The 24,165-nt window shown below is 39.4% G+C and overlaps 3 protein-coding genes across 7 annotated transcripts in view; all 3 read left to right on the forward strand.

Moving 5' to 3' along the window:
* Positions 1–1,413: 1,413 nt before the first annotated feature.
* Positions 1,414–24,165, forward strand: part of LOC110776319 (putative pentatricopeptide repeat-containing protein At1g64310) — a 38,206-nt gene continuing 15,454 nt past the window's right edge. For 4 of the 5 annotated variants that reach the window (XM_056830130.1, XM_056830128.1, XM_056830129.1 and 1 more), the window contains exons 1-5: positions 1,414–3,390; positions 15,436–15,597; positions 16,284–16,422; positions 21,355–21,535; positions 21,822–21,960. In XM_056830130.1, coding sequence (XP_056686108.1) covers positions 1,668–3,332 — 1,665 coding nt within the window. In that variant the 5' untranslated portion in view covers positions 1,414–1,667 and the 3' untranslated portion in view covers positions 3,333–3,390; positions 15,436–15,597; positions 16,284–16,422; positions 21,355–21,535; positions 21,822–21,960. Of the gene's footprint in view, positions 3,391–15,435; positions 15,598–16,283; positions 16,423–21,354; positions 21,536–21,814; positions 21,961–24,165 lie in introns of all 5 variants that reach the window. The other variant, XM_056830131.1, reaches the window with a different exon arrangement.
* LOC110776322 (probable aspartic proteinase GIP2) lies at positions 17,130–18,413 on the forward strand. Its single transcript, XM_021980873.2, has one exon. It carries the CDS (start codon positions 17,130–17,132, stop codon positions 18,411–18,413), a length of 1,284 nt encoding a protein of 427 aa, XP_021836565.1.
* On the forward strand, positions 22,607–23,887 carry LOC110776324 (probable aspartic proteinase GIP2). The gene has a single exon (XM_021980876.2). It carries the CDS (start codon positions 22,607–22,609, stop codon positions 23,885–23,887), a length of 1,281 nt encoding a protein of 426 aa, XP_021836568.2.

Here is a 24,165-nt window from a genome sequence, read left to right on the forward strand (position 1 = left end):
TTAATGCAATAAAAATGCTATTTTTCTTTTCTTTTCTTCTGTAACTCAAAATAAAAATGCTATTTTAATGCTTCTTAATTATGAATATGAAAAAATCATGGAGTATAAAAGTTTGATATTAATAGAAGATAAATGAGACGAACTTAACAAAAGCTCACCTTATCTTCTTTTTTTCTTAAATTTCATGGAGAAAAGATTTAGTACAAATAAACTACATTACGTACATTCAACTTATTAAATATGTTAATACTTTCATATAAAATAAATGTCGAACAATTTCAAACACAAATAAGTTGAGTTCATAATAAAATAAGTTGAATAGAGTAAAATAACCAATAGTGGTTTCCCCCTTAAACAGTTGAACCTAGGGGGTGTCAATTCGGAAAAACGGATTGGATTCGGGTCGGGTTCATCAGTTCAATTTGTCGGAACAAGTTCATTTTGCTAACTGGTCGGATCGGATCGGGTTAAAAAAATAACGGTTTGAGTCGATTTTGGTTTATTAAACACAAGTTCATATCGGGCCGGGTTCATATCGGAACAGGTTATAATCGGATCGGGTCATTGTTGGATCGGGTTGGAATGCACCGGGTTGTAAACGAGTTTAGACGGATTATAAGAGGTTCTGATCATACCGGGTCGAGTTCATATCGGATCGGGTTCATCAGATAACAGTCTGATATGGGTCGGGTTGAACATGTATAGCCGGATAAAATGGGTATCAGGGTACATAAGATTCAGGTTCATATCGGTTCGGGTTATAGTTCGATTCTTATCAGTTTGGGTTCATACATTGTGAATAAATCTATAGCCGGGTGAAATGGGTAGCGGGTTGTCTACAGATCTGATCGATACGGTTCTAAATTATAAAATCAAAATATTGGGTTATGACTAAAATCACAATTTTCAATATATTTATAAATTATAATATCGAGGCCTTCATTAGTGAACAAGTGAGATACCTAACTTTTAAAAGTGTTAAGAATTTAAGATCGGTAACGAGATTAAAACGGGTTACGGTTGTAAAAGGTTCAGATTAAACGAGTTACGGGTCGATACAGTTTGAGTTGTAAACGGTTCAGAACAAACGGGGGTTGAAATAGTTCAAAATGAAACGGATCGGGTCATTAACGCGTTTCGTATCCATTCCGTTTGGTTGAAACCGGTCGGATTGTTATGGAACGTTTGTTATCGGATTTCAGATCTTAATCAAGTTAATATTTCCAAGTTGGTTCGGGTTGGGGTTAAATATACTCGTACCAGATCAGGTTTCATATTTCAGCTCCCAGGTTATTAACGAGATACAGGTTCTCAAAGGTCGAACATATCCAACAAGTTTCAACAGTTAGGGTTGAGAATTGACCGCTCTAGTTGAACCTAAACAATCGAGGCGGGTCCCAAGCCCCAAGCCCCCGAAGTCCCAACTAGGCAACTAGTCTCACAAAATCAAGTCTTCTGATCTTCTGAAATTATCTTCTCCTACAAAACTACCGATTCTCTCATAATTAAAAATTTACAACAGGCCTAATTCATATATCATGACACCAAAATTTCAATTGCCCCAAATATTTTCGTTATAATGAGTATATATAATCCCATCTTTTCTCCATTTGCATTGTTTATTTGTATGTTAGAGTATGAACGTATGATCCTTCAAATTCAATTCAATGTCTATTCCACTTCGAATTCTACTGTCAAAGCTCTCAATACCCCATCAAAATCTCTTCAACACCAAGCAATTACATGCCATGATTGCCAAAACCCATCTTTCTCTTGACCCATTTTTTGCCACCAAAATCAGTAGATATTACGCGCTTAATGGTGATCTTACCTCTGCACACCAACTGTTCGAAGAAAGTCCTCACAGAAGCATTTACCTTTGGAACTCTATTATTAGAGCTTATGCGCAAGTTCATGACTTTAAGAATGCATTTCATCTTTTTAAGAAGCTTCTTAGGTCAGAATTATGTCCTGATAATTTTACATTTGCTTGCATTTTACGCGCTTGCTATGAGAACAATAATGTTGAGGGTGTTAGACTTGTTCACGGGGGGTTGGTTGTTTCTGGGTTGCAAATGGATTCAATTTGTGGTAGTGCACTTGTAACTGCTTATTCAAAACTCGGGTTTGTTGATGATGCTAGTAAAGCTTTTTATGGTGTCATTGATCCGGATTTGGCTACCTGGAATTCATTGATATATGGTTATGGGTATTGTGGTATTTGGGGTGAAGGGTTGAAGTTGTTCAATGCCATGAGGATTACAGGGATTCAGCCAGATGGGTATACGATGGTTGCTTTGATTTCATCATTCACTCAGCCAGGGTTGTTGCATATAGGCCAGGGAATTCATGGGTTTTGCATCAAGAGTGGTTTTCTTTCGAATGATTATGTTGGCAGTTCACTGGTCAGCATGTATTCGAGATGTGAGTGCTTGGATTCGGCACAGGGAGTCTTCTACACCTTGTCAAAACCGGATATAGTCACTTGGTCTGCATTGATTACAGGGATTGCAAATGCAGGGGATATGGATAGAGCATTTTTGTTCTTCAGAGATAGGAATATGGAAGGTATGAAGGCTGATCCTGTATTGCTTTCAACCATTCTGGTTGCTTCTGTTCGATTGGGTAATGTAGGGCCTGGCTGTGAGGTTCATGGTTATGTTCTTCGACATGGATTGGAGATTGATATCAGGGTTGCCTCAGCTCTCATAGATATGTATTCAAAGTGTGGTTTTATGGACTTGGCCATTCGGGTTTTGAATGTCCTTCCAAGAAAGAACATTGTTGTATATAATTCTGCTATTTTGGGTCTTGGTTCACATGGAATTGCTGATCAGGCTTTCAGACTGTTTGATGAGGCTATGGAGAAAGGATTTACACCGGATGAGTCCACATTTTCTGCTCTTCTTTATGGTTGCTGTCAAGCTGGTCTTGCCCGAGAAGGAGAGGAATTTTTCAACAGAATGAAGGATGAATTTGGAATCAAACCTAGAAATGAGCATTATGTTCACATGGTTAAGATATTAGGAATGCCTGGAAAGTTGAAGGAGGCGTATGAATTTGTCTTGAACTTGTCTGAACCAGTTGACGCTGGCATTTGGGGAGCACTACTAGCATGTTGTGAAATGCATGGGAATTCTGCACTTGCAGAAACCATCCTGCAGCATATATTTGAGAATCAAGTACAAGAAGGTTCTCACTCAATTTCGCTTTCAAGAATCTACGCAAACAATGAAAGGTGGGATGATGTGGAAAAGTTGAGGGATGGTATGATCGATAACGGACAAAAGAAGCTACCAGGGCTTAGTTGGATTGGAGGAAAGAGCTCTTAGCAATTTAGCAACTGAAGGCGAAGCTGGTTCATGTCACCCATTATATGATGTTCATCAGGTACATGTTGTTTTTCTGAGAAGATAACTATTAATTTTTGTGTTTGTCGGTCCTTGTGTTATGAATTTTTTGTTTTATAGTTAGTGGGAAATGTGCCTAACTTTTATAAGGGATGAGTGAGGGGTTGAATTTTTTAATGTTCAATAGAAAATAAGAATATAAGTGGGTACTTGATTAAGTGAGAGAAATGATATAATATTAGTAAAAGTATGCCATTTATAGAAACAAAGCGAGCATTGAGGGACGACTTTATAAAGAAAGCGGGGCGAGTATTAAGGGACGGAGGGAGTAGTTGACAGTGGGATATTTGTTTAATAGAGTTAGTGGAAATATGTCAAATAAAGGGGTGAGTGTGAGGGAGAGTTTAATTTATTAATGTTTTTTTTTGTAAGTAGAAATATTTGTAGGTCCGTAGGTAAGTGAGAGAAATGATATAATATTAGTAAAAGTATGCTATTTATAGAACGGGACGAGTATTAAGGGACAACTTTGTAATGAAAGTGGGACGATTATTAAGGGACAGAGGAAGTATTATATTATTATGTTCCTTCAAAACAACACAATAACCCTTTTCTTTGGTGATTCCTTTCACCAATTGTTTTCTTTCTCTTTTCTAGCTAGGCCTAAAGTCCTAAACCCATTTTTATAGGCTAAACTAGAAACCCTCTTAAACTAGAATTACATTACTTGCCCACCAACCCTATAATCCTATTGTTTGTAATACATACCATAAATACGTAATTTCCTTAATAATTAGGAGACAAAGTAATAACAAGAAAATAAATTAAGTAGAGATCATTACACGCCTAACTAGAATATGCAATTCCATGATCAACTCCCACGTGTAACAAAGAGTCCATTGTGACTTCAAACATGAGTTGCCCACTAAATAATTCCAGCTATTTTGCCCAAATCTCTGCAGTCCGTACTCTCTTGCTTTGGCATGTCCATAATACAACTTTGACCCCAAACTCCAACTCGATCACACGTTGGTTTAAGTAAGTTCGGTTTATTTCCTAACATATGAGTTGCGGACTTGGGGAAAGCAGATTGCATTTTTCACCTTTACCCCTGTGCATGACTAGAGTGGCTTCTTTTGGAGTATGCTTCTGCACAAACTCTGTTTCCAATCCAAAACAGGTCCAGTGTGTTGATTATTTTTATGATATGAAGGGGTCTGGTTTGGTGTTGTTTGTTGCACCATAAGAATACAAGATGGAGGATTTACTTTGCGATGATTAATGTTCTGAAGATCATTTTTTGGTTAGGATTTGTGGATGGAGGTTCAGATTCCACTTCAAAAATGATTACTAGGAAGCAAATGGAAGATAAATGGGTGCAGTTTGACCTAGAAGCCTCTATGTGGAGTCACCTAATCACTTTTCTTTAAGATCAACTCACACACAACAACAAGAATCACAGAATACACAGATAATCACACAATTATTGGAAGGTTGGTTAATGGATAAATAAAGCTCAAAGCTTGAAGGTGTTAATACAAAATATGAGAACAATTCGAGAGTGCTCTCTCTCTCTCTCTCCTAAGTTTTCCACTATGTGACTACGCCCAATCCCCCCCCCCCCTTTTATTTACAATCTCAAAGTACTACTCATAAATGTTCTCGCTAGCTGGCCTGCCTCTGTCACAAGCCGCCACACAATTCTTGGAATGTTGTAGCTACCCACTAACTTGTGGTGTGCCGCACTCTGCTGCTGTGTTAGAGCTCTTCTTTTCCTTGCATATGTATACGACAATGCAGGCTTTCCTTGGTGTGTGCATTACTCCCCCCACCCCAAAGTTTCACCTTGTCCTCAAGGTGGAATGTTGGAGAACGTTCATTCAGCAAGGTGGCATCCTCCCACGTGGCATCGAACTCCAGCTCTGGGGTAAGCTGTTAAGCTGTCCTGGGATCATGGCCACAGGAAGATCGTGCCTAACTTCCCTTTTAAGCAGAGAGATGTGAAAAATAGGATGCAACTTGCAAGATGTGGGAAGGTCCAACTTGTATGCAACTTCCCCAACGCGTTGCACTACCTTAAAAGGTCCATAAAATCTAGCAAATAACTTTTTGAAAGGTCTTCTTGCAAGCAATTGCTGGCGGTATGGCTGTAGCTTAAGGTACACCCCTTCTCCCACATTAAACGACACTTCGCTCCTCTTTTGGTCTTCGTGTGACTTCATACGTTGTTGTGCTTTCATCAAATTTAAATTTAGCTCATCCAACACAACATCCCGTTCTTACAATTTTTCCTCCAAGCAATCCACTGGGGTTTACCCTTGTCCCACCTTGATCAAGTGTGACGATTCTCTGCCATAAACAATCTTCAATAGGGTCATCTTAGTGGACAAGTGTGGCGAAGTGTTGTAGGAGTGCCCAACCCATGGTAACCACTTAGCCCACGACTTTGGTTGCCCCGCTACAAAGCAACAGTCCCTTATTCACCATTTCACTTTGCCCGTCAGTTTGAGGGTGATACGCAATGCTCCTCTTCAACTCAGTGCCTTGGAGTCTAAATAGTTCCCTCCGGAAAATGCTTATGAAAACTCTGTCTTGATCGGATACAATAGTTGTGGGAAACTCGTGCAACCTCACTACTTTGATGAACACATCTGCCACCGAAACTGCCGTGAAATGGTGTTTCAAACTCAGAAAATGACTGTATTTAGAGAGACGATCAACTACCACTAAGATAGTGTCCACCCCTTTGGACTTGGGCAAGCCTTCTACAAAGTCCATGGAGATGTCTTCCCAAACCGCAGTGGAATGGGTAGGGGATGTAACAGACCCGCTGGACTCTAGGAGGCTGTTTTTGTTTCGTTGACACACATCACAACTTCGCACATACTCAACCACATCTCTTCACATCCCCCCAAAACCACTCACCTTCGAGCCTCAAATAAGTCTTAACATCCCCCCGAATGCCCATCAATAGATGACTTATAATATTCTCGTAGCAAAATGGGAATGAAGATTGATGTCTTTGGTATGACCATTCTCCCCTTAAATAGCAGCTTCCCTTCCACTACTGAAAATCATGGCTTAACCACCCCTTCCAACACGCTGTTTTTGATCTCATTAAGTAGCCCATCCTTGCGCACTTCCTCTTCTGGTTGTGCCCCCCGAAGGAGGACACCTTTGCTCCTAGCTCCACTTCCCCCCACTTGTTTTCTGGACAAGGCGTGTGCCACCCGGTTGGATACTTGGATGTGCCCCGCTTGTAGTGAATTTCAAAATCGAACCCCATGAGTTTACTTACCCACCTTTTGGTAATCTAGGCCCCATCTCTGCTTGTTGAGTTATGTGACGAAGACTTTGCTGGTGCGTCCTCACCACGAAATGCCTCCCCAAAAGATAAAGCTTCCATTTGAGAATGGCAAAGCAAATGGCCATTAACTCTTCGTAAACTGACTTAGTCTGTGCTTGAAGACCCAATACTGTTGTAAAAAGCAAGTGGTCCGTTGTCCTGCAAAAGAACGACTTCGAGCCCATAATCCGAAGCATCTGTTTCCATTATGAAAACCTTCCCAAAATCAGGCATTGCGAGGAGTGGGGTCGACACCATAACCTGTTTCAAACATTCGAACGCTACATTAGCTTCCTCTGACCTCCTAAAGGCGTCTTTTCTGAGTTGGGAAGTTAGGGGATGAGCAATTTGTGCATAATTCAAGACAAACTTCCTGTAATACCCGGTTAAACCCACTAATCCACGAAGCTCGCGTAAGTTTTTAGGGGGCTGCCACTCTAGCATTGCTTGGCCCTTATCCATGCCAACTGACACTCCCTGGGGTGAGATTACGTGGCCTTAATAAGCCACCTTTTTCTTTAAAAATTTCGCACTTTTTGAAGTTAGCATAGAGTTGGTGTTCTTCCATCTTCCTTAAGTCCATCTCTAAGTGCCGTGCGTGCGTTTCCCTGTTTCTGCGTGTTATACGCCAAAATGTCATCAAGAATACAAGCACAAATTTACGCAAGTAACGTTCAAGGACCTCATTCATCCGAGATTGGAAAGTAGCCGGGGTATTGGTTAACCCAAACGACATCACTAAGAACTCGTAGTATTCTTCATGTGTTCGGAAGGCGTTTTTATGAGTGTCCTCCATTCTGACCCGTATCTGATGATAACCGGCCTTGAGGTCCAGTTTGGAAAAAAACAGTCGCTCCATACAACTCATCGAGCAACTCATTAATGATTGGGATAGAGTACTTATCAAGGATGGTCTCGCGGTTGAGAGCACGATAATCAACGTAGAATCGCCACGAACCATCCTTCTTCTTTATTAAGAGCATCAGACTCGAGAAGGGGCTGGTGGAGGGCTTAATTATACCTTTGCCAACAATTCCCGGATGAACTTCTCTATTTCATCTCTTTGAAATTGGGGGTAGTAATATGGTCTAACCCCAACAACATTTCTCCCCTCCTTTAGCCTTATAACATGTTCATGACCCCTTTCCGGTAGCATTCCGTTCGGCATCTCAAACACCCCCTTGAATTTCTGTAACACTGAGTCTATTAGCTCTACACTATCCTCCTGCCCTTTGCTCGTTTTCTCTTGGCTAGTTGCTCCCTGTTCCATTTGATTCAATTCGATCAACAACGCTTTTCCTTCCTCCCTGATGTCCTCAACATTGCTTTCAAGGAGATCTTAGAGCGGTTCAGTGCGGGGTCTCCTCGCAATTCGACTATCTGCGTGTCAATGTTGAACTTCATGAGTTGAGTTTTCCGGTTGGTCGTCATTGAGCCCAACTTTTCCAACCATTGTATCCCCAAAGTCACATCTGAGTTACCCAATTGAAGGGGCAAAAAGTCTTCCTGAATCATAACTCCTCCCTCCATCTCCAATATTACACCCTTACATGCCTCGCTGCCCCTTCAACGACACCCCGAAACCACCGGTTTTGGTTGTAGGAATCTTCACCTGCTCGCCTGCTCCACCGTTTTACAGGATATGAAGTTATGGATCGCTCCGGGTCTACCATGATTACCACCTGCTGCCCTTGATCTCCCCTTTTATTTTCTTAGTTTTCGGGTTTGTGACACCTCGGTGGGTACTTCCTCGTCCGTCAACGACTCTTCTTCGTTGGGCGTCTCTTCCTATTCTTCCACCGATAACACAATCAACTTTTTTGTGGGACAACGGTGTCCTATACTCCACGTCCCATCACATCGAAAAAAGAGCCCTTTTTTCTTTCTTCACCAGCTGTTCCTTTTTCAGTAAACCGCTTACCTTCGCCTGAAAATTGCGGTGCTGATGGAGGTTTGGCCTTGGAATTGACGAAAGCTAATGTATTAGGAGTCTGATTATTAGATCAGACTTTAGAAGTTGAGTTGTTGGGTTGGCCCCCCAACTTGGGTTGCTTTTTCATTATTTCCCCGAAACCCTTGTGAAAACCCACGAGCAGTGGATCCATGATTGTAGATGGAATATGGTCCGACTTTGTTGGTAACGGTAATACCCGACCCGTTTACCCGGAAGCGCTCCTCTACCCTCACTGCTAAACCTATTGCTTGATCCAGATTCAACGGTTTAAGAAGACGGACTTCCACCCTTATATCTTCCCTCAGGCATGAACTGATCCATCAAGAGTCTCTCTGGAATGTCCGATAATGGGATGCCATTTCTATAAACTTCCGCCACCGAGGTGGTGCCACTGCTCATGTGACGACACAACCCTGCATTGGCTGGTCGGAGTTCTGAGAGAATACGAATCCTGCATTGGCTGGTTGTGGTTTCAGCCATTTGTTCGTTTCTTCTATGTGACCTTGTATACACGTTATAATTTTGCATGCGTGTCCTGCATGATGTTAAACAATGGTGTTACCACCATAACATGTCCAGAACGCCATTACAACGTTGCAATTATACTATACAACTTCACCCATTTAAAAGCGTTATTCACTTAAGTGTTCACAATATATCACGCAGTCAATTCAAACAACCCTCCATAATCGCGATTTGTCATAATGGATTATATAAATATAAGACATAATTCTCAAAATAGTTAGTTCTTCTATTTCTCAAAACATTTCAAATCATGACAAACATTTAAATAAAGAACTTAACAACTATTTGGCTTCATGGCCTTATTTTGTTTAACAACTAACATGACATGCTAACAATTATTCTTCATCTCCCCCAATGGCATAATGAGAGTTGGGTGGGGTTGGGATACTCTGAACTTCTTCTTCTTCTTCACCAGATTCAAAATCTTCCTCTGTTGAGCTATACCGGTGAACGCCATTATATCCATTGTACTCTTGTACCGCATCAATCATTATCTTCTCAAGGTATTCAAGGGTAAGGAACAATTTCCCTCGATACTCGTATTTATTGTTGTTTGGTTTCAAGTTTAGCATGACATCACTATATTTCCTTTTCGTGTTTCCCAATGGTCCTCTCTTAGGTAAGGTGTACTATATGACATGGGCTTGTCTTGCATGAATGTCATAATCCGAAGACCCGTATAATTCGTTAAGATGGTAACTCCCAATAGCTATCCTTAGGCGATTAATGTAAGTAGGAATGTCCTCTCCGTATCTCATACGGATTCTATAAGGAGAATTGGATGTAGAAAGTGATCTTTTTGGCTACGCGTCTCCATGGGGAATCAATCATTCGAGCCATCTAATAAGAAGGAAAAGAATGATTGATACCCCAAGGAGACTCGTTGCCAAAAATATCACACTTTCTACATCCAATTCTCCTTATAGAATCCGTATGAGATACGGAGAGGACATTCCTACTTATATTAATCACCTAAGGATAGCTACTGAGAGTTACCATCTTAACGAATTATACGGGTCTTCGGATTATGACATTCATGCAAGACAAGCCAATGTCCTATAATACACTTTACCTGAGAGAGGACCATTGAGAAACATAAAAAGGAAATATAGGGATGTCATGCTAAACTTGAAACCAAACAACAATAGATACAAGTATCAAGGGAAATGGTTCCTTACCCTTGAGTACCTTGAGAAGATAATGATTGATGCGGTATAAGAGTAAAATGAATATAATGGTGTTCACCGCTCAACAGAGGAAGATTCTGAATATGATGAAGAAGAAGTTCAAAGTATCCCAACCCTCATTATGCCATTGGGGGAGATGAAGAATAATTGTTAGCATGTCATGTTAGTAGTTAAACAAATAAGGCCATGAAGCCAAATAGTTGTTAAGTTCTTTATTTTAAATGTTTGTCATGATTTGAAATGTTTTGAGAAATAGAAGAACTAACTATTTTGAGAATTATGTCTTATATTTATATAATCCATTATGACTAATCCCGATTATGGAGGGTTGCTTGGATTGACTGCGTGATATATGGTGAACACTAAAGTGAATAACGCTTTTAAATGGGTGAAGTTGTATAGTATAATTGCAACGCTGTAATGGCGTTCCGGACATGTTATGGTGGTAACACCATTGTTTAAGATCATGCAGGACGCGCATGCAAAGTTATAACGTGTATACAAGGTCACATAGAAGAAACGAACAAATGGCTGAAACACCAGAACAAGTTGCTGCAAGATTGAGGGCACTCGAACAACTAGCCCAAAGCCTTGGATTAGTCCTCCCAAACCAGCTAGCTAACAACAATGTTGGTGACGACCCGCAAGCTGTTATGGCTAAGAAACTTGTTGCATTGAAACCTCCACTATTTGTGGGAAAAGAAGATCCCACGATAGTTCAAAACTGGGTTAGGGAATTTGATAAGATTTTCACTGTTGCTGGTACACTTGAACTTCAAAAGGTGGACCAAGCCACCTTTTACTTGCGTGAGAACGCTGACACATGGTGGGAGTACGAAGGACCTACAATTCGAGAGCAGGAAAACTTTAACCGGAAAGCCTTTAAGACTGCTATTAGAGCTCGATTCTTCCCCGAACATATTAGGAGGTAAAAGTTTAATGAGTTTAGTAGGCTTAACCAAGGAGGTTTTATGACTGTGTTAGAATATGCTGAAAAATTCAATGACTTAGCTAAGCTCTGCCCTAACGCTAATTCAATGACTTAGCTAAGCTCTGCCTTAACGTTGTCCCAGATGAGAGGTCTAAGGCTCAAAGGTTCGAAGATGGGTTAGCATTTAGGATCCAAAAGAGATTAGGAAGAGGCACATCCACTACTTTTGCAGAAGCTTACGGCCTTACGCGAGGGCCTCCAATATGAAGAGGATCTTGAGATGTGAAGAAGAGGTCTTTGGGGTAAAATAAGCGGAAGGAATTGTACAATAACTTACAAAACCAAGTTTATGACAAGAAACCTCGATATGGAGGAAATGGAAATGGTAGTGGCAGAGGCTATAAGAATAATGATCGTTACAACAATAATAATAACCGCAATAATTAGCAAGGCCAAGGAAAACAACCCAGAAAGGGCCTCGTGCTTGTAGAAAATGTGACAAAAGTCACCCTGGGGTTAATTGTCAAGGTGGCCCACTTACTTGTTATGAGTGTAGAGAGCCTTAAGGCGCGTGACTGCCCAAAGAAGCAAAATGAGAATCGTCAAAATGGGCAAAACAACAACTGAAACAATGGATACAACGGAGGAGGCTATCGAAATGCGAACTACAACAATCGCCCTAACAACAACAATGCTCAAAGCCAAGGAGGCAATGCCCAAGGAAGCAACAATGGCCAAAACAACAATGGAAATACTGGAAGAAATAATAACGGGCAAAACAATGGCAATGGGACAGTCAGTAATGGAAGAATCTATGTTATGAACCAGAATGAAGCCAATGGCAATGCCAATGTTGTGACGGGTACTTTTCTCGTTAACTCTTAATCTGCCTATTTACTTTTCGACTCGGGAGCATCCCACTCCTTCGTAGCCACTTCTTTTGTTAATAAATTTGAGTTAAGACCCTCATCCTCTTGCCTAGCCAATATAGTCATACCTTCAAGAGAGGTTGTCATACCTTCAATATAGTCCACCCCTATATAGTCCTATTAACATAGCAGGAACTGAGTTACTTGGAAACCTAAACCTTATCCAGTTTAACCTCACTGACTTTGATGTAATCATGTAATCCTGGGGATGGATTGGCTTAGCAAGTGCAAAGCTAGGATTGAGTGTCACAACCAAAGTTTCTCTTAGAGGACCAAAGGGGAATAAGATCTCTTACCAAGGAGTCGTTTCCAAACCAGGACTTAGCATTGTGTCTTCCATAACCTTTCAATCTTACATTAGAAAAGGTTACCCTATCTACCTATGTCACGTGAATGATGTGAGTATGGGGGAGGAGACAATTAAGCTATTCCAGTAGTGAGAGAATTTCTAGATGTGTTCCTAGATGAAATCCCGGGAATCCCACCAGTAGGGAGATGAACTTTATAATAGACTTAGTGCCTGGAAACTTGAGCAATCTCCAAAGCACCTTATCGAATGACACCCGTATAGATGAAGGAACTTAAAGTACATTTGGAAGAGTTATTAGAAAAAGGTTACATAAGGCCGAGTGTCTCACTATGGGAGCACCTGTACTTTTTGTGAGGAAGAAAGATGGTACTTTAAGGTTATGCATAGATTACCGGGAATTAAACAACGTCACGATAAAGAACAAATACCCATTACCTAGAATATAAGACTTGTTTGATCAGCTCAAGGATGCGGGAATCTTTTCGAAGATTGACTTAAGGTCAGGGTGTCATCAATTGAGGATCGTAGAAGAAGATAAAACACAGTGTTTCGCACGAGATGGGCCATTATGAGTTCACAATTATGCCATTTGGACTCACTAATGCGCCAACAACTTTCATGGACCTTATGAACATAACTTTCTAGTCGTATTTGGACAGTTTTGTTGTTGTATTCATTGATTCTATCTTGGTGAAGGAGGGACACGAAGGTCACTTACGAAGAGTATTGGAGATCCTTCGTGAGAAGAAGATGTATGCTAAAATTTCGAAATGTGAATTTTGGCTTGAAAATGTAGCATTTTTGGGGCATGTGATCTCAAAGGAGGGAGTTGCCGTAGATCCATCCAAGATTCGAGCGGTGTCAGATTGGCCGCGACCTACGAATGTGACTGAAATAAGGAGGTTCTTAGGTCTTGCTGGATATTATAGAAGATTCGTGCGAGATTTTTCTAGAGTAGCTCAACCTTTGACAAACTTGATGAAGAAAACCACTCGATTTCAATGGGATAAAAAGTGTGAGCAGTCCTTCCAAGAGTTAAAACAAAGACTCACCTCAGCACCAATTTTGACACTTCATTCGGGAACGGAAGGCTTTGAAGTTTACAGTGATGCTTCGAAGCATGACTTAGGTTGTGTATTCATGCAACGTGGGAAGGTTGTAGCGTACGCATCAAGACAACTTAACTATTTAAGCAATACGAGCAAAATTATCCAACACATGACCTGGAGTTAGGTGCAATAGTGTTCGCTCTCAAGATTTGGCGACACTACTTGTACGGTGTATCATGTAAGGTTTTCACGGATCATAAAAGCTTGAAATAGATATTCACTCAAAAGGAGCTGAATATAAGGCAAAGGAGATGGCTTGAGTCGATAAAAGACTACGATTTGGAAATCTTGTACCACGAAGGAAAAGCTAATAAGGTAGCTGACACTTTGAGTAGAAAGACTGCCATATGGGTCATAGTGGGTAAAATGCTACACTCTCAAGCCAATAGGACATGGGCTTGTCTTCCATGAGTGTCATAATCCGAAGACCCGTTACCATTCAAATAAAATTTTACATAATTAATCACACAATTACCGGAAGGTTGGTTAATGGATAAATAAAACTCAAAGCTTGAAGATGTTAATACAAAATATGAGAACAATTCGAGAGTGCTTTCTCTCTCCTAAGTTTTCCACTCTAGACTTCAGACATGCCCTCTACGCCTAATCCCTCCCCCTTTATTTACAAACTCAAAGTACTACTCATAAATGTTCTCTGTCAGCTGGCCTGCCTTTGTCACAAGCCGCCACACAATTCTAGGACTGTTGTAGCTACCCACTAACTTGTGGTGTGCTATCCTCTGCTGCTGTTGGCGCTCTTCTTTTCCTTGCATACGTATACAGCAGTGGAGGCCTTCCTTGGTGTGTTGCAGTTACTCCCATTTCAAAGGAATTAAATTTAAATTTAGTTCATATTTGTATTCATGGTAATCAAATGTTTGGTGCTGGTTTTTGGTTCGATTAATTAGCATGTCTGTCCACTTTGAAAATTGGGGAAATAGGTTTACTTGTTTACGTGTAATTAGTGTGTGCTTAAGTTTCATGTTAGACATGTTAGCAGTTTCAAATATTTCAATAATGATGTGCTGAAGATTAGGGTTCCCACTAACCTTAATCAGAGAGCACTAAATCCAGAAGTCCATATCAGTGTTACCTAATCCTCTAATCAGCCCACGAACTGCGAACCGAAAAAGCGTGTTACAACATCAAAATGGTATAATTTTGGTCTAATATAGCAAATTAGGTAGGGAATTGCAAACCCGTACCCAATCTCATACTAGCGAACCAGGTAACAGTGGGCCAGATTACAGAACATGCACAAAGGAACAGCCTTGAAAAAGGCTTTGTAATAGCAGCTGAGCACATATCGGAAGAAAGAGTGCAACCATTGTATTCATCTCTCAAATAAAAAACAAGGAATGGAAAAGCTCTATCATGAGCCGACTCATGATTTCCCCCATTTGTAGCCACAGCCACACTGCCACAGTCCAGTTTTTTTTGGCTGTCCAAAGCTTCTGTTGCCAGGCTGTGAACTATGAACTCTCAAATGGTTACTTCAACAGAAAACATACTGTACAAATTTGTGGAGAATAATAAAATTTGTGAAAAATTCTTCTTGATTTCCTAATGTTTGAAAAAACTGATTCCAGAATTCGTGCATTTTAACAAATGGTCAGTGCCACTGCAAGCTTTCTGAAAGATTTCAGATTTCATGACACTGATGCTTTTGGGGGTCCATTTCTCTTCTTACAATGACATTTTTCTCATGAAAAGTTAATAACATCGATTAGGTCTGTCATTTGTTTGTTAATCTTCATTAATATTCTTATTTAGCTCATGAATTATCATTTTCAGGTCATGAGTGGTTTATTCTAGCTCAAGAGGCAAGGCGACATGGATGGGATGGCTGGAACTGGGAAAGGCATACACTCTGTGTAGTACTTGATTTGGTGCATCCAAGTTATGAGTACAGGTCTCTCCAGGAGTCCAGGTTATGAAGGAAGTTTTGAAATCTGGGTAAGGATTTTTCCGAGTTCTCTTGCAATCTGATTTCTCATTTAGTGGTCAATTCTTGTGGGAAAGCTAGTAAAAAAATAAACAGATAAAATAAAATGTTTAACTTCAGCAATCCAATGTCGTTTTCTTTAATTAGGAAACATATGAGTCTTTGAATTTTGCCTATTGCAATATCTCACTCTTAAAATACGACGGCTTGTTTGGTTTTCAAGCAATTCCACACCCAAAAGGAAGGCCTACTTGCTTTTTTTATGTATCACTTGTTAGCCGTAAACTAGACAGAAGCTCTTGATCAGCTCAGCATAACATATGTAATACTAATAAAAAGTCATCCTCATCATCATGTCCTATTAGCAGTGCATATTCTCTGTAATAATTTATAGGCGTCATTTGATTTAACCAATGCATATAATTCATCATGTGATTTGTATTTGATTCTTTATAACAAAAGTAAGAAGTGTATTTTGTCACATAAGTTGTGGACTTGTCAGTTGTCATGGTGCATGATGTAACACAAATTTCTGACCGATGATTAGATTTGGTGACAAGGTGAATGTGAATTTTTCAGGTCTTTCGTTAACAAAATTTGGGCATCATATAGATAGACAAAACAGTCAAACTATGCATGCACTTGACAAAGAATACATTATCCGGGTTACTGACTTCAATTTTTTAAATAATTTCAGGAATGGTTGTGATCTGAACTATGTAAGTCGACATCCAGAAAAGATATAGTTGTGCAGTTTGCTACTTCCTGATCTGTTCTGCATCCTGGTCTGTATATATGAGAGCGTTTCTTCATAGTTGCTGCTCCATTGAGTTACGGTATGTTTTTGTTTGAAGCTTTTACAGTAGCAGTTTAGTGACTTTAGTCTCTTCATCATAGCAGCTATGCCTCAATGCCTGATTTTAGTCATTCGTTTTCTTTCTATATTCTTTATCTTAATGATAAAAACAAAAAAATTAATATTAATAATAATCAAAATGAGACGTTTGATGCTCTAGCTACAAAGACAAGTTATTGTTTTGTTTTCTTTTGAATTTCCCGACACCACCTGATAATATGGCAGTAAACGTGACCAAATACAGAAGGAATTCAAATTTGTGTACTTTTAGAGTAGAAATTTGATTTTAATATTTGTTTTTAGGTGCACACTTGCACTATTATTAGTAACTGTGCACACTTGCACTATTATTAGTAACGTACTAACTTAATACACACTCTAATAATTTAGTATTATTAATGCTACATTAAAAGATTGACACTCAAAAACAATTGCTAAAGGAGGAGATACAATCAGAAAAACTAAAATAAAAAGAAAGACCGTAACACAAGTGCATATCTAACTAAGTTGTAACTTGTGTTAAAGAATTGCTCTATTAATTGTCGCGTTGCGTCACGAAGAAGAGATTAGTATATTATAGGAATATAACCACAAGCTCACATGCCAAAACCATCATGTTATTACTATAAATATACACATCCAGTAGATCTGTTAAACCCATCTCAAATTCCATCTTCCTCCAATCAAATGGCTTCAGGGCCCTTTTTGCTCAGTTTCCTTTTTATTTTCTCTGCTTTCTCATTTCATTTCTCCAATGCCAACCTTGTGCTTCCTGTTGTCAAGGACAACACAAAGTCCCAGTACTACACTACTTTTCTAGTAGGAACACGCCCTTCAACTCGTGTGTATTTGGTCATAGATCTTGCTAACCAGTGGTCATGGTTCGCTTGCGACCTCTATGGCTACAACACTAACTCCCACGAAGTACCCTGCAACTCACCCAAGTGTGAGCGCTATGCTCCAGGGACTTTCTGTAGTGGTAACGCTTGTGGCGCTCTAGCCTATACCCCGTGGAGTAACGGCCTTTTCGCCGGTGACCTCTATGAGGACACAGTGAGCTTGTACAAGCAAACCCAACAAAACTCACTAGCTCAACTCTCTAAAGTTTACTTACCTAAATTACCTTTTACTTGCGCTGATAAAGGCCCCTTGAAGGGCTTATCACCTCGTACCAAAGGGGTGGTTACCCTTGCTAGGGTACCTGTTGCCTTGCATTCCCAAATCTCTTCAACTTTTAAAGTTGCTCGTAAGTTTGCTCTTTGTCTTCCCAGCTCCACCTCTCTGGGTTACAATGGGGCAATCTACTTTGGGGGCAGCCCTGATTATTTGTCCAAATCACTTATTACCACCCCACTTGTGATCAATCCTAACAGTACTGCGCCAATTTACTCAGAAGGAGACGCTTCAGTAGAATACTTCATTAAGGTAAGATCTATCAAAATCGATGGAACCCCAATTCGCTTCAGATCCTCCTTGTTGTCGTTCGACATAAAGGAAGGGGTTGGGGGGACAAAGGTTAGCACAATGGACCCTTACACTGTACTACATAGTGAAATATACAAGACTCTTGTCAACGTTTTTGTAACAAAAGCAACCGCCATGAAGATGACTAGGGTCGCTTCAGTTTCTCCTTTCGGAACATGTTTTAGCTCAAAAAGTGTGGTTGATAATGCTAAAACTGGTCCAGCAGTGCCAATTATTGACATTATAATGGATGGTAAGAGTCCCTTGTTGCACAACAAGAATGCAAGGTGGAGGATTTATGGGGCAAACTCGATGGTGAAGGTTTCGGATACTGTAATGTGTTTAGGGTTTGTGGATGGAGGGTCAAAACCAACCACTTCAATAGTGATAGGTGGGAAACAAATGGAGGATAATTTGGTGGAAATTGACCTTGAGACTTCTAAGCTTGGAGTCACTTCGTCTCTTCTTCGCATGGGTACAAACTGCTCCAAATTCAAAGGAATTTAAATTAACTAAAGGCTCTTTTTATTTAGTTCACCTTTCTTCGGTTCTGATTTGATATGGTCTGCTCTTAGGCTTAACTTCGGAAACTTTACTTATGCTATGTAGTAACTTGTTTGTTTGTGGGACAACTTTTCTTTTTTGTTATTGTTAATGTGCAAGACAGTAGTGTTAGATTAGTGCAAACTTTGTTCTTAGTAGGTCGCACTAACTGAAGGAAAAAAAAAATCCAGTTGCTTGATGTTTATCGTAGAAGATAATTATTTATGAATGACCCTCTTCTATTCCTTGTGTTCTTTCCACTGCTTGCTTTTATATTTCCAAGGTTCACCTACATACTTCCCATGCTCTAAGCACACACGGAATCCTGAGCCTGCAATAGTTTCCTGGTAGAAACCTCACACTCTGAACCATTGAACTGGGTAATCCGTGGTCATGGTTGATTTAATGATTTTGTGATCTATTGCCGGTTTAGTCAGTTCTACCCCTCATAAGTAAATAAACTTTGTGAACTGCAATGCAGTTGCGTGATAAATTTGGTTGCTCGTGGGGGTTTGGTGTAGCAATGCCATAGAGGACCACCTACGGTCAGCTGCCCTGCTAGGGCTGCTACACCTGTGAGGATGATGCATTAACCTCATCAAACAAAATTCTCTTCTTTGGAGTCATTAAAATGTCAGAGGTTCATGCTTTATAGAAAGTCCAAATTGGCAAATACTTGTGCTCTTCTCTTGACTGCTTCTTTTTTCCCAGTTTTTCTTTTACTTTAGTAGATAAGGCCCATTGAATGACTATGAAGTTATACCATCCCTTTGCTACTTGTTAATAGAAACACTAGATCTCATACAATTTAACTAGTCTAAGATATATTGCTTAAATGATGTGTAAGTTCTGAAACAAAAAATATTTCTCTTCTAACTGAATGTGGTCTTAATATTTCTGTCTCCCTGCCGCCTGTATTTTAGGTAATAACACTATAACCTGGATATATGTCTCCTACTATTGCATTTGACTTATCTAAATCACATGTTACTAGTCCGTAACCACCCAGTATTTGGGAATCCTAATATCACTTCTCAAATAGGTAAAGAAGGAGTACCTTTAGAAGATTGCTTTACTAATCTCAGATCTATCAAAAAAGATAGGAAACTCCTCTGCAGTTTTGTTTTCTTGTTCTAATACATAAGATGTTATAAATTCACGTCCCATGAAGGATTAGGATGTATCCTGCCAATACAAAGTAGAATAAATGGCAAAACAACAATAATAAAGAGATAAGTGTCTATGAGGAAATTTAGGTTTACTCCCATCAAATAAAATTGTATTATTAAGTGGCTTCCAACAACACAGTAACCCTTCTTTGATGATTCCTTTCACCAATTGTATTCCCTCTCTTTTGTAGCTAGGCCTAAACTCCTTTTTATAGGCTAAACTAGAAACCCTCTTAAACTAGAATTACATTACTTGCCCACCAAGCCTATAATTCTATAGTTTGTAATACATACCATAAATACGTAATTTCGTTAATAATTTGGATACAAAGTATAACAAGCAAATAAATCTAGCAGAGATCATTACATGCCTAACTAGAATATGCAATTCCATGATCAACTCCCACGTGTAACAAAGAGTCTCTTGTGACTTCAACCGTGAGTTGCCCCCTAAATCATTTCAGCTAGTCTGTCCAAATGTCAGTCCGTACTCGCCTGCTTTGGCATGTCCACAATACGACTTTGACCCAAACTCCAACTCGATTACGTGGTGGTTTAAGTGAGTTCGGTTTATTTCCTAACACAGGAGTGGACTTGGGGGATAGCAGATTGCATTTACACCTTTACCTATGTTACACTGTCAAATGTACAAGGCCTCTATGACATTTTTGTCAACAGGAAACACAGCTGTGAACATGACAAGAGTGGCTTCTTTTGAAGCATGCTTCAGCGCAAACTCTGTTTCTAATCTAGAACAGGTCCCAATGTGCTGATTATTTTTATGATATGATGGGGTCTTGTTTGGTGTTGTCAGTTGCACCGTAACTCTGTGATGGAGGATTTACTGGTGTAATCAAGAATGCAAGATGGAGGATTTACTTTGTGATAATGAATGTTTTCAAGATTATTTTTTAGTTAAGATTTGTGGATGGAGGTTCAGATCCCCGGACTTCTATAATGATTACTAGGAAGCAAATGGAAGATAAATTGGTACAGTTTTACCTAGAAGCCTCTATGTGGAGTCACCTAATCACTTTTCTGCAGGGGTACAAGGTTACTCCCATTTCAAAGGAATCGCATTTAAATTTAGTTCATATTTGTATTCATGTTAATCAAATGTTTGGTGCTGGTTTTTGGTTTGATTAATTAGCATGTCTTTCCACTTTGAAAATTGGCGAAATAGGTTTACTTGTTTACGTGGTAAATAATATGTGTTTAAGTTTCATGTTAGACATGTTAGCAGTTTCACATTATTTCAATATTGATGTCCTGAAGATCATGGTTCGTCCCACTAACCCTAATCAGAGAGCACTGAATCCAAAAGTCCAGATTACAGAGCATGCACAAAGGAATGGGGAAAGCTCTCCCATGAGCCGACTTATGATTTTCCCCAATTGTAGCCACAGCCACACTGCTACACTGCCACTGTCCAGTTCTTTTAGCTCTACAAAGCCTCTGTTGCCAGCCTGTGAACTATGAACTCACATGGTTACTTCAACGGAAAACATACTGTACAAGTTTGTGCAACATAATAAAATTTGAGAAATATTCTCTTTAACAAAATGTCAGTCCCACTGCAAGATTTCAGATTTCATGACACTGATGCCTTTTGGGGTCCATTTCTCTTCTTACAATGACATTTTTCTCATGAAAAGTTAAAAACATCGATTAGATCTGTCATTTGTCTGTTAATCTTCATTAGTATTCTTATTTAGCTCATGAATTATCATTTTCAGGTCATGAGTGGTTAATTCTAGCTCAAGAGGCAAGGTTGCATTAATGGGATGGATGGAACTGGGAAAGGCATCCACTTTGTGTAGTACTTGATTGTGCATCCAAGTTATGAGTACAGTTGTGATAGCCCTAGCTAATAATATCCAGGCCTCTCCGGGTTATAAAGGAAGCTTTGAAATCCGGGTAAAGATTTTTCCGAGTTCTTTTTCAATTTGATTTTTTTATTTAGTGGTCAGCTCTTGTGGGGAAGGTAGTAAAAATATACGGAGTATACAGATAAAATAAAATGTTCATCTTCAACATATTACTTGAATTTGCCTATTGCAATATCTGACTCTTAAATATGCCGACTTGTCTGGTTTTCAAGCAATTCCACCCCCAAAAAGATACAGACAAAACAGTCTAACTGTGCATGCACTTCAAAATAACATTATCTGGGTTACTGACTTAAATTTTTGAAAGAATTCAGGAATGGTTGTGATCTGAACTATGTAAGTCGACATCCAGAAAAGATATAGTTGGGCAGTTTGCTACTTCCTGATCTGTTCTGCATCCTGGTCTGTATATATGAGAGCGTTTCTTCATAGTTGCTGCTCCATTGAGTTACGGTATGTTTAGTAACTTTAGTCTTTTCATCATAGTAGCTATGCCTCAATGCCTGATTTTAGTCATTCGTTTTTTTTTCTTATTCTTTATCTTTATGATAAAACCAAAACAATTAATAATAATAGTAATCAAAATCAGATGTTTGATAGTCTAGCTACAAAGACAAGTTATTGTTTTGTTTTTATATTGAATGTCCAGGCACCACCTGATAATACGGCAGTAAACGTGACTAAATACAGAAGGAATTCAAATTTGTGTAGAGTAGAAATTTGATTTTAATATTTATTTTTAGGTGCACACTTGCACTATTATTTAGTACTACGTACTAACTTAATAAACACTAATAATTTAGTATTACTAATGCTACATTTAAAGATTGACACTCATAAACAATTATTAAAGGAGGAGATACAATCGGACAACTAAAATAAAAAGAAATACCATAACACAAGTGCACATCTAAGTCAAGTTGTAACTTGTGTTAAAGAATTGCTCTATTAATTGTCGCGTCGTGTCAAGAAGAAGGGATTAGCATATTATAGGAATATAATCACAAGTTCACATCCCAAAACCAATATGTCATTACTATAAAAATACATATCAAATAGATCTGTTAAACTCATCTCAAATTACATCTTCCTCAATCAAATGGCTTCAGGACCCTTTTTGCTCAGTTTCCTTCTTATTTGCTCAGCTCTCTCATTTCATTTCTCCAATGCCAACCTTGTGCTTCCTGTTGTCAAGGACAACAGAAAGTCCCAGTACTACACTACTTTTCTAGTTGGAACACGCCCTTCGACTCGTGTGTATTTGGTCATAGATCTTGCTAACCATTGGTCATGGTTCGCTTGCGACCTCTATGGCTACAACACTAACTCCCACGAAGTACCCTGCAACTCACCCAAATGTGACCGCTACGCTACATGGAATTTCTGTAGTGGTAACGCTTGTGGCGCTGTAGCCTATACCCCGTGGTGGCGTAACGACCTTTACGGCGGTGTCCTCTATGAGGACACAATGAGCTTGTACAATCAAACTCAACAAAACTCACTAGCTCATCTCTCTAAAGTTTACTTACCTAATTTACCTTTTACTTGTGCTGATAAAGGCCCCTTGAAGAGCTTATCACCTCATACCAAAGGGATGGTTACCCTTGCTAGGGTACCTGTTGCCTTGCATTCCCAAATCTCTTCAACTTTCAAAGTTGCTCGTAAGTTTGCTCTTTGTCTTCCCAGCTCCACTTCTTCGGGTTATAATGGGGCTATCTACTTTGGGGGAAGCCCTAATTATTTGTCCAAATCACTTATTACCACCCCACTTGTAATCAATCCTAAGAGTACTCCGCCAATTTTCGATGAAGATGTCACTTCAATAGAATACTTCATTAAGGTAAGATCAATCAAAATCGATGGAACCCCAATTCGCTTCAGTTCCTCGTTGTTGTCATTCAAGGAAGGAGTTGGGGGGACAAAGATTAGCACAACGGACCCTTACACTGTACTACATAGTGAAATATACAAGACTCTTGTCAATGTCTTTGTAACAAAAGCCACTGCCATGAAGATGACTAGGGTCGCTTCAGTGGCTCCCTTCGGAGCTTGTTTTAGCTCTAAAAGTGTAGTTGATAATGCTGAAACTGGTCCGACAGTGCCAATTATTGACATTATAATGGATGGTAAGAGTCCCTTGTTGCACAACAAGAATGCAAGGTGGAGGATCTACGGGGCGAATTCGATGGTGAAGGTTTCGAACAGTGTAATGTGCTTAGGATTTGTGGATGGAGGTTTAGAACCAGCCACTTCAATAGTGATAGGAGGGAAGCAAATGGAGGATTATTTGGTGGAAGTTGACCTCGAGACTTCTAAGCTTGGAGTTACCTCATCTCTTCTTCGCATGGGTACAAGCTGCTCCAAATTCAAAGGAATTTAAATCAACTTAGGCTCTTTAAGTCTTTTTAGTTCACCTTTCTCCCGCTCTGTATTGATATGGTCTACTCTTTAGCTTAACGCCTTAACTTAATTATAGAGTAAAATTTTCCCGTTTCAAGTACTTATCGAAAAACTTGCTCATGATATGTAACTTGTTTGTTTGTGGAACAACTTTTCTTTTTCTTTGTTGTTTAAGTGCAAGACAGTAGTGTTGGATATAATGTTATTTTTATGGAAAGATTAGTGTGAACTTTGTTTATCATATTTTTTATGAACACT

Source organism: Spinacia oleracea, chromosome 5, assembly GCF_020520425.1.
Source record: "Spinacia oleracea cultivar Varoflay chromosome 5, BTI_SOV_V1, whole genome shotgun sequence".
In the NCBI taxonomy this organism is placed as follows: domain Eukaryota; kingdom Viridiplantae; phylum Streptophyta; class Magnoliopsida; order Caryophyllales; family Amaranthaceae; genus Spinacia; species Spinacia oleracea.

What these genes read in the sequence shown, in the direction of transcription:
- LOC110776322 (XM_021980873.2), top strand. Translation starts at nt 17,130, where the DNA reads ATGGCTTCAGGGCCCTTTTTGCTCAGTTTCCTTTTTATTTTCTCTGCT.
- LOC110776324 (XM_021980876.2), top strand. Translation starts at nt 22,607, where the DNA reads ATGGCTTCAGGACCCTTTTTGCTCAGTTTCCTTCTTATTTGCTCAGCT.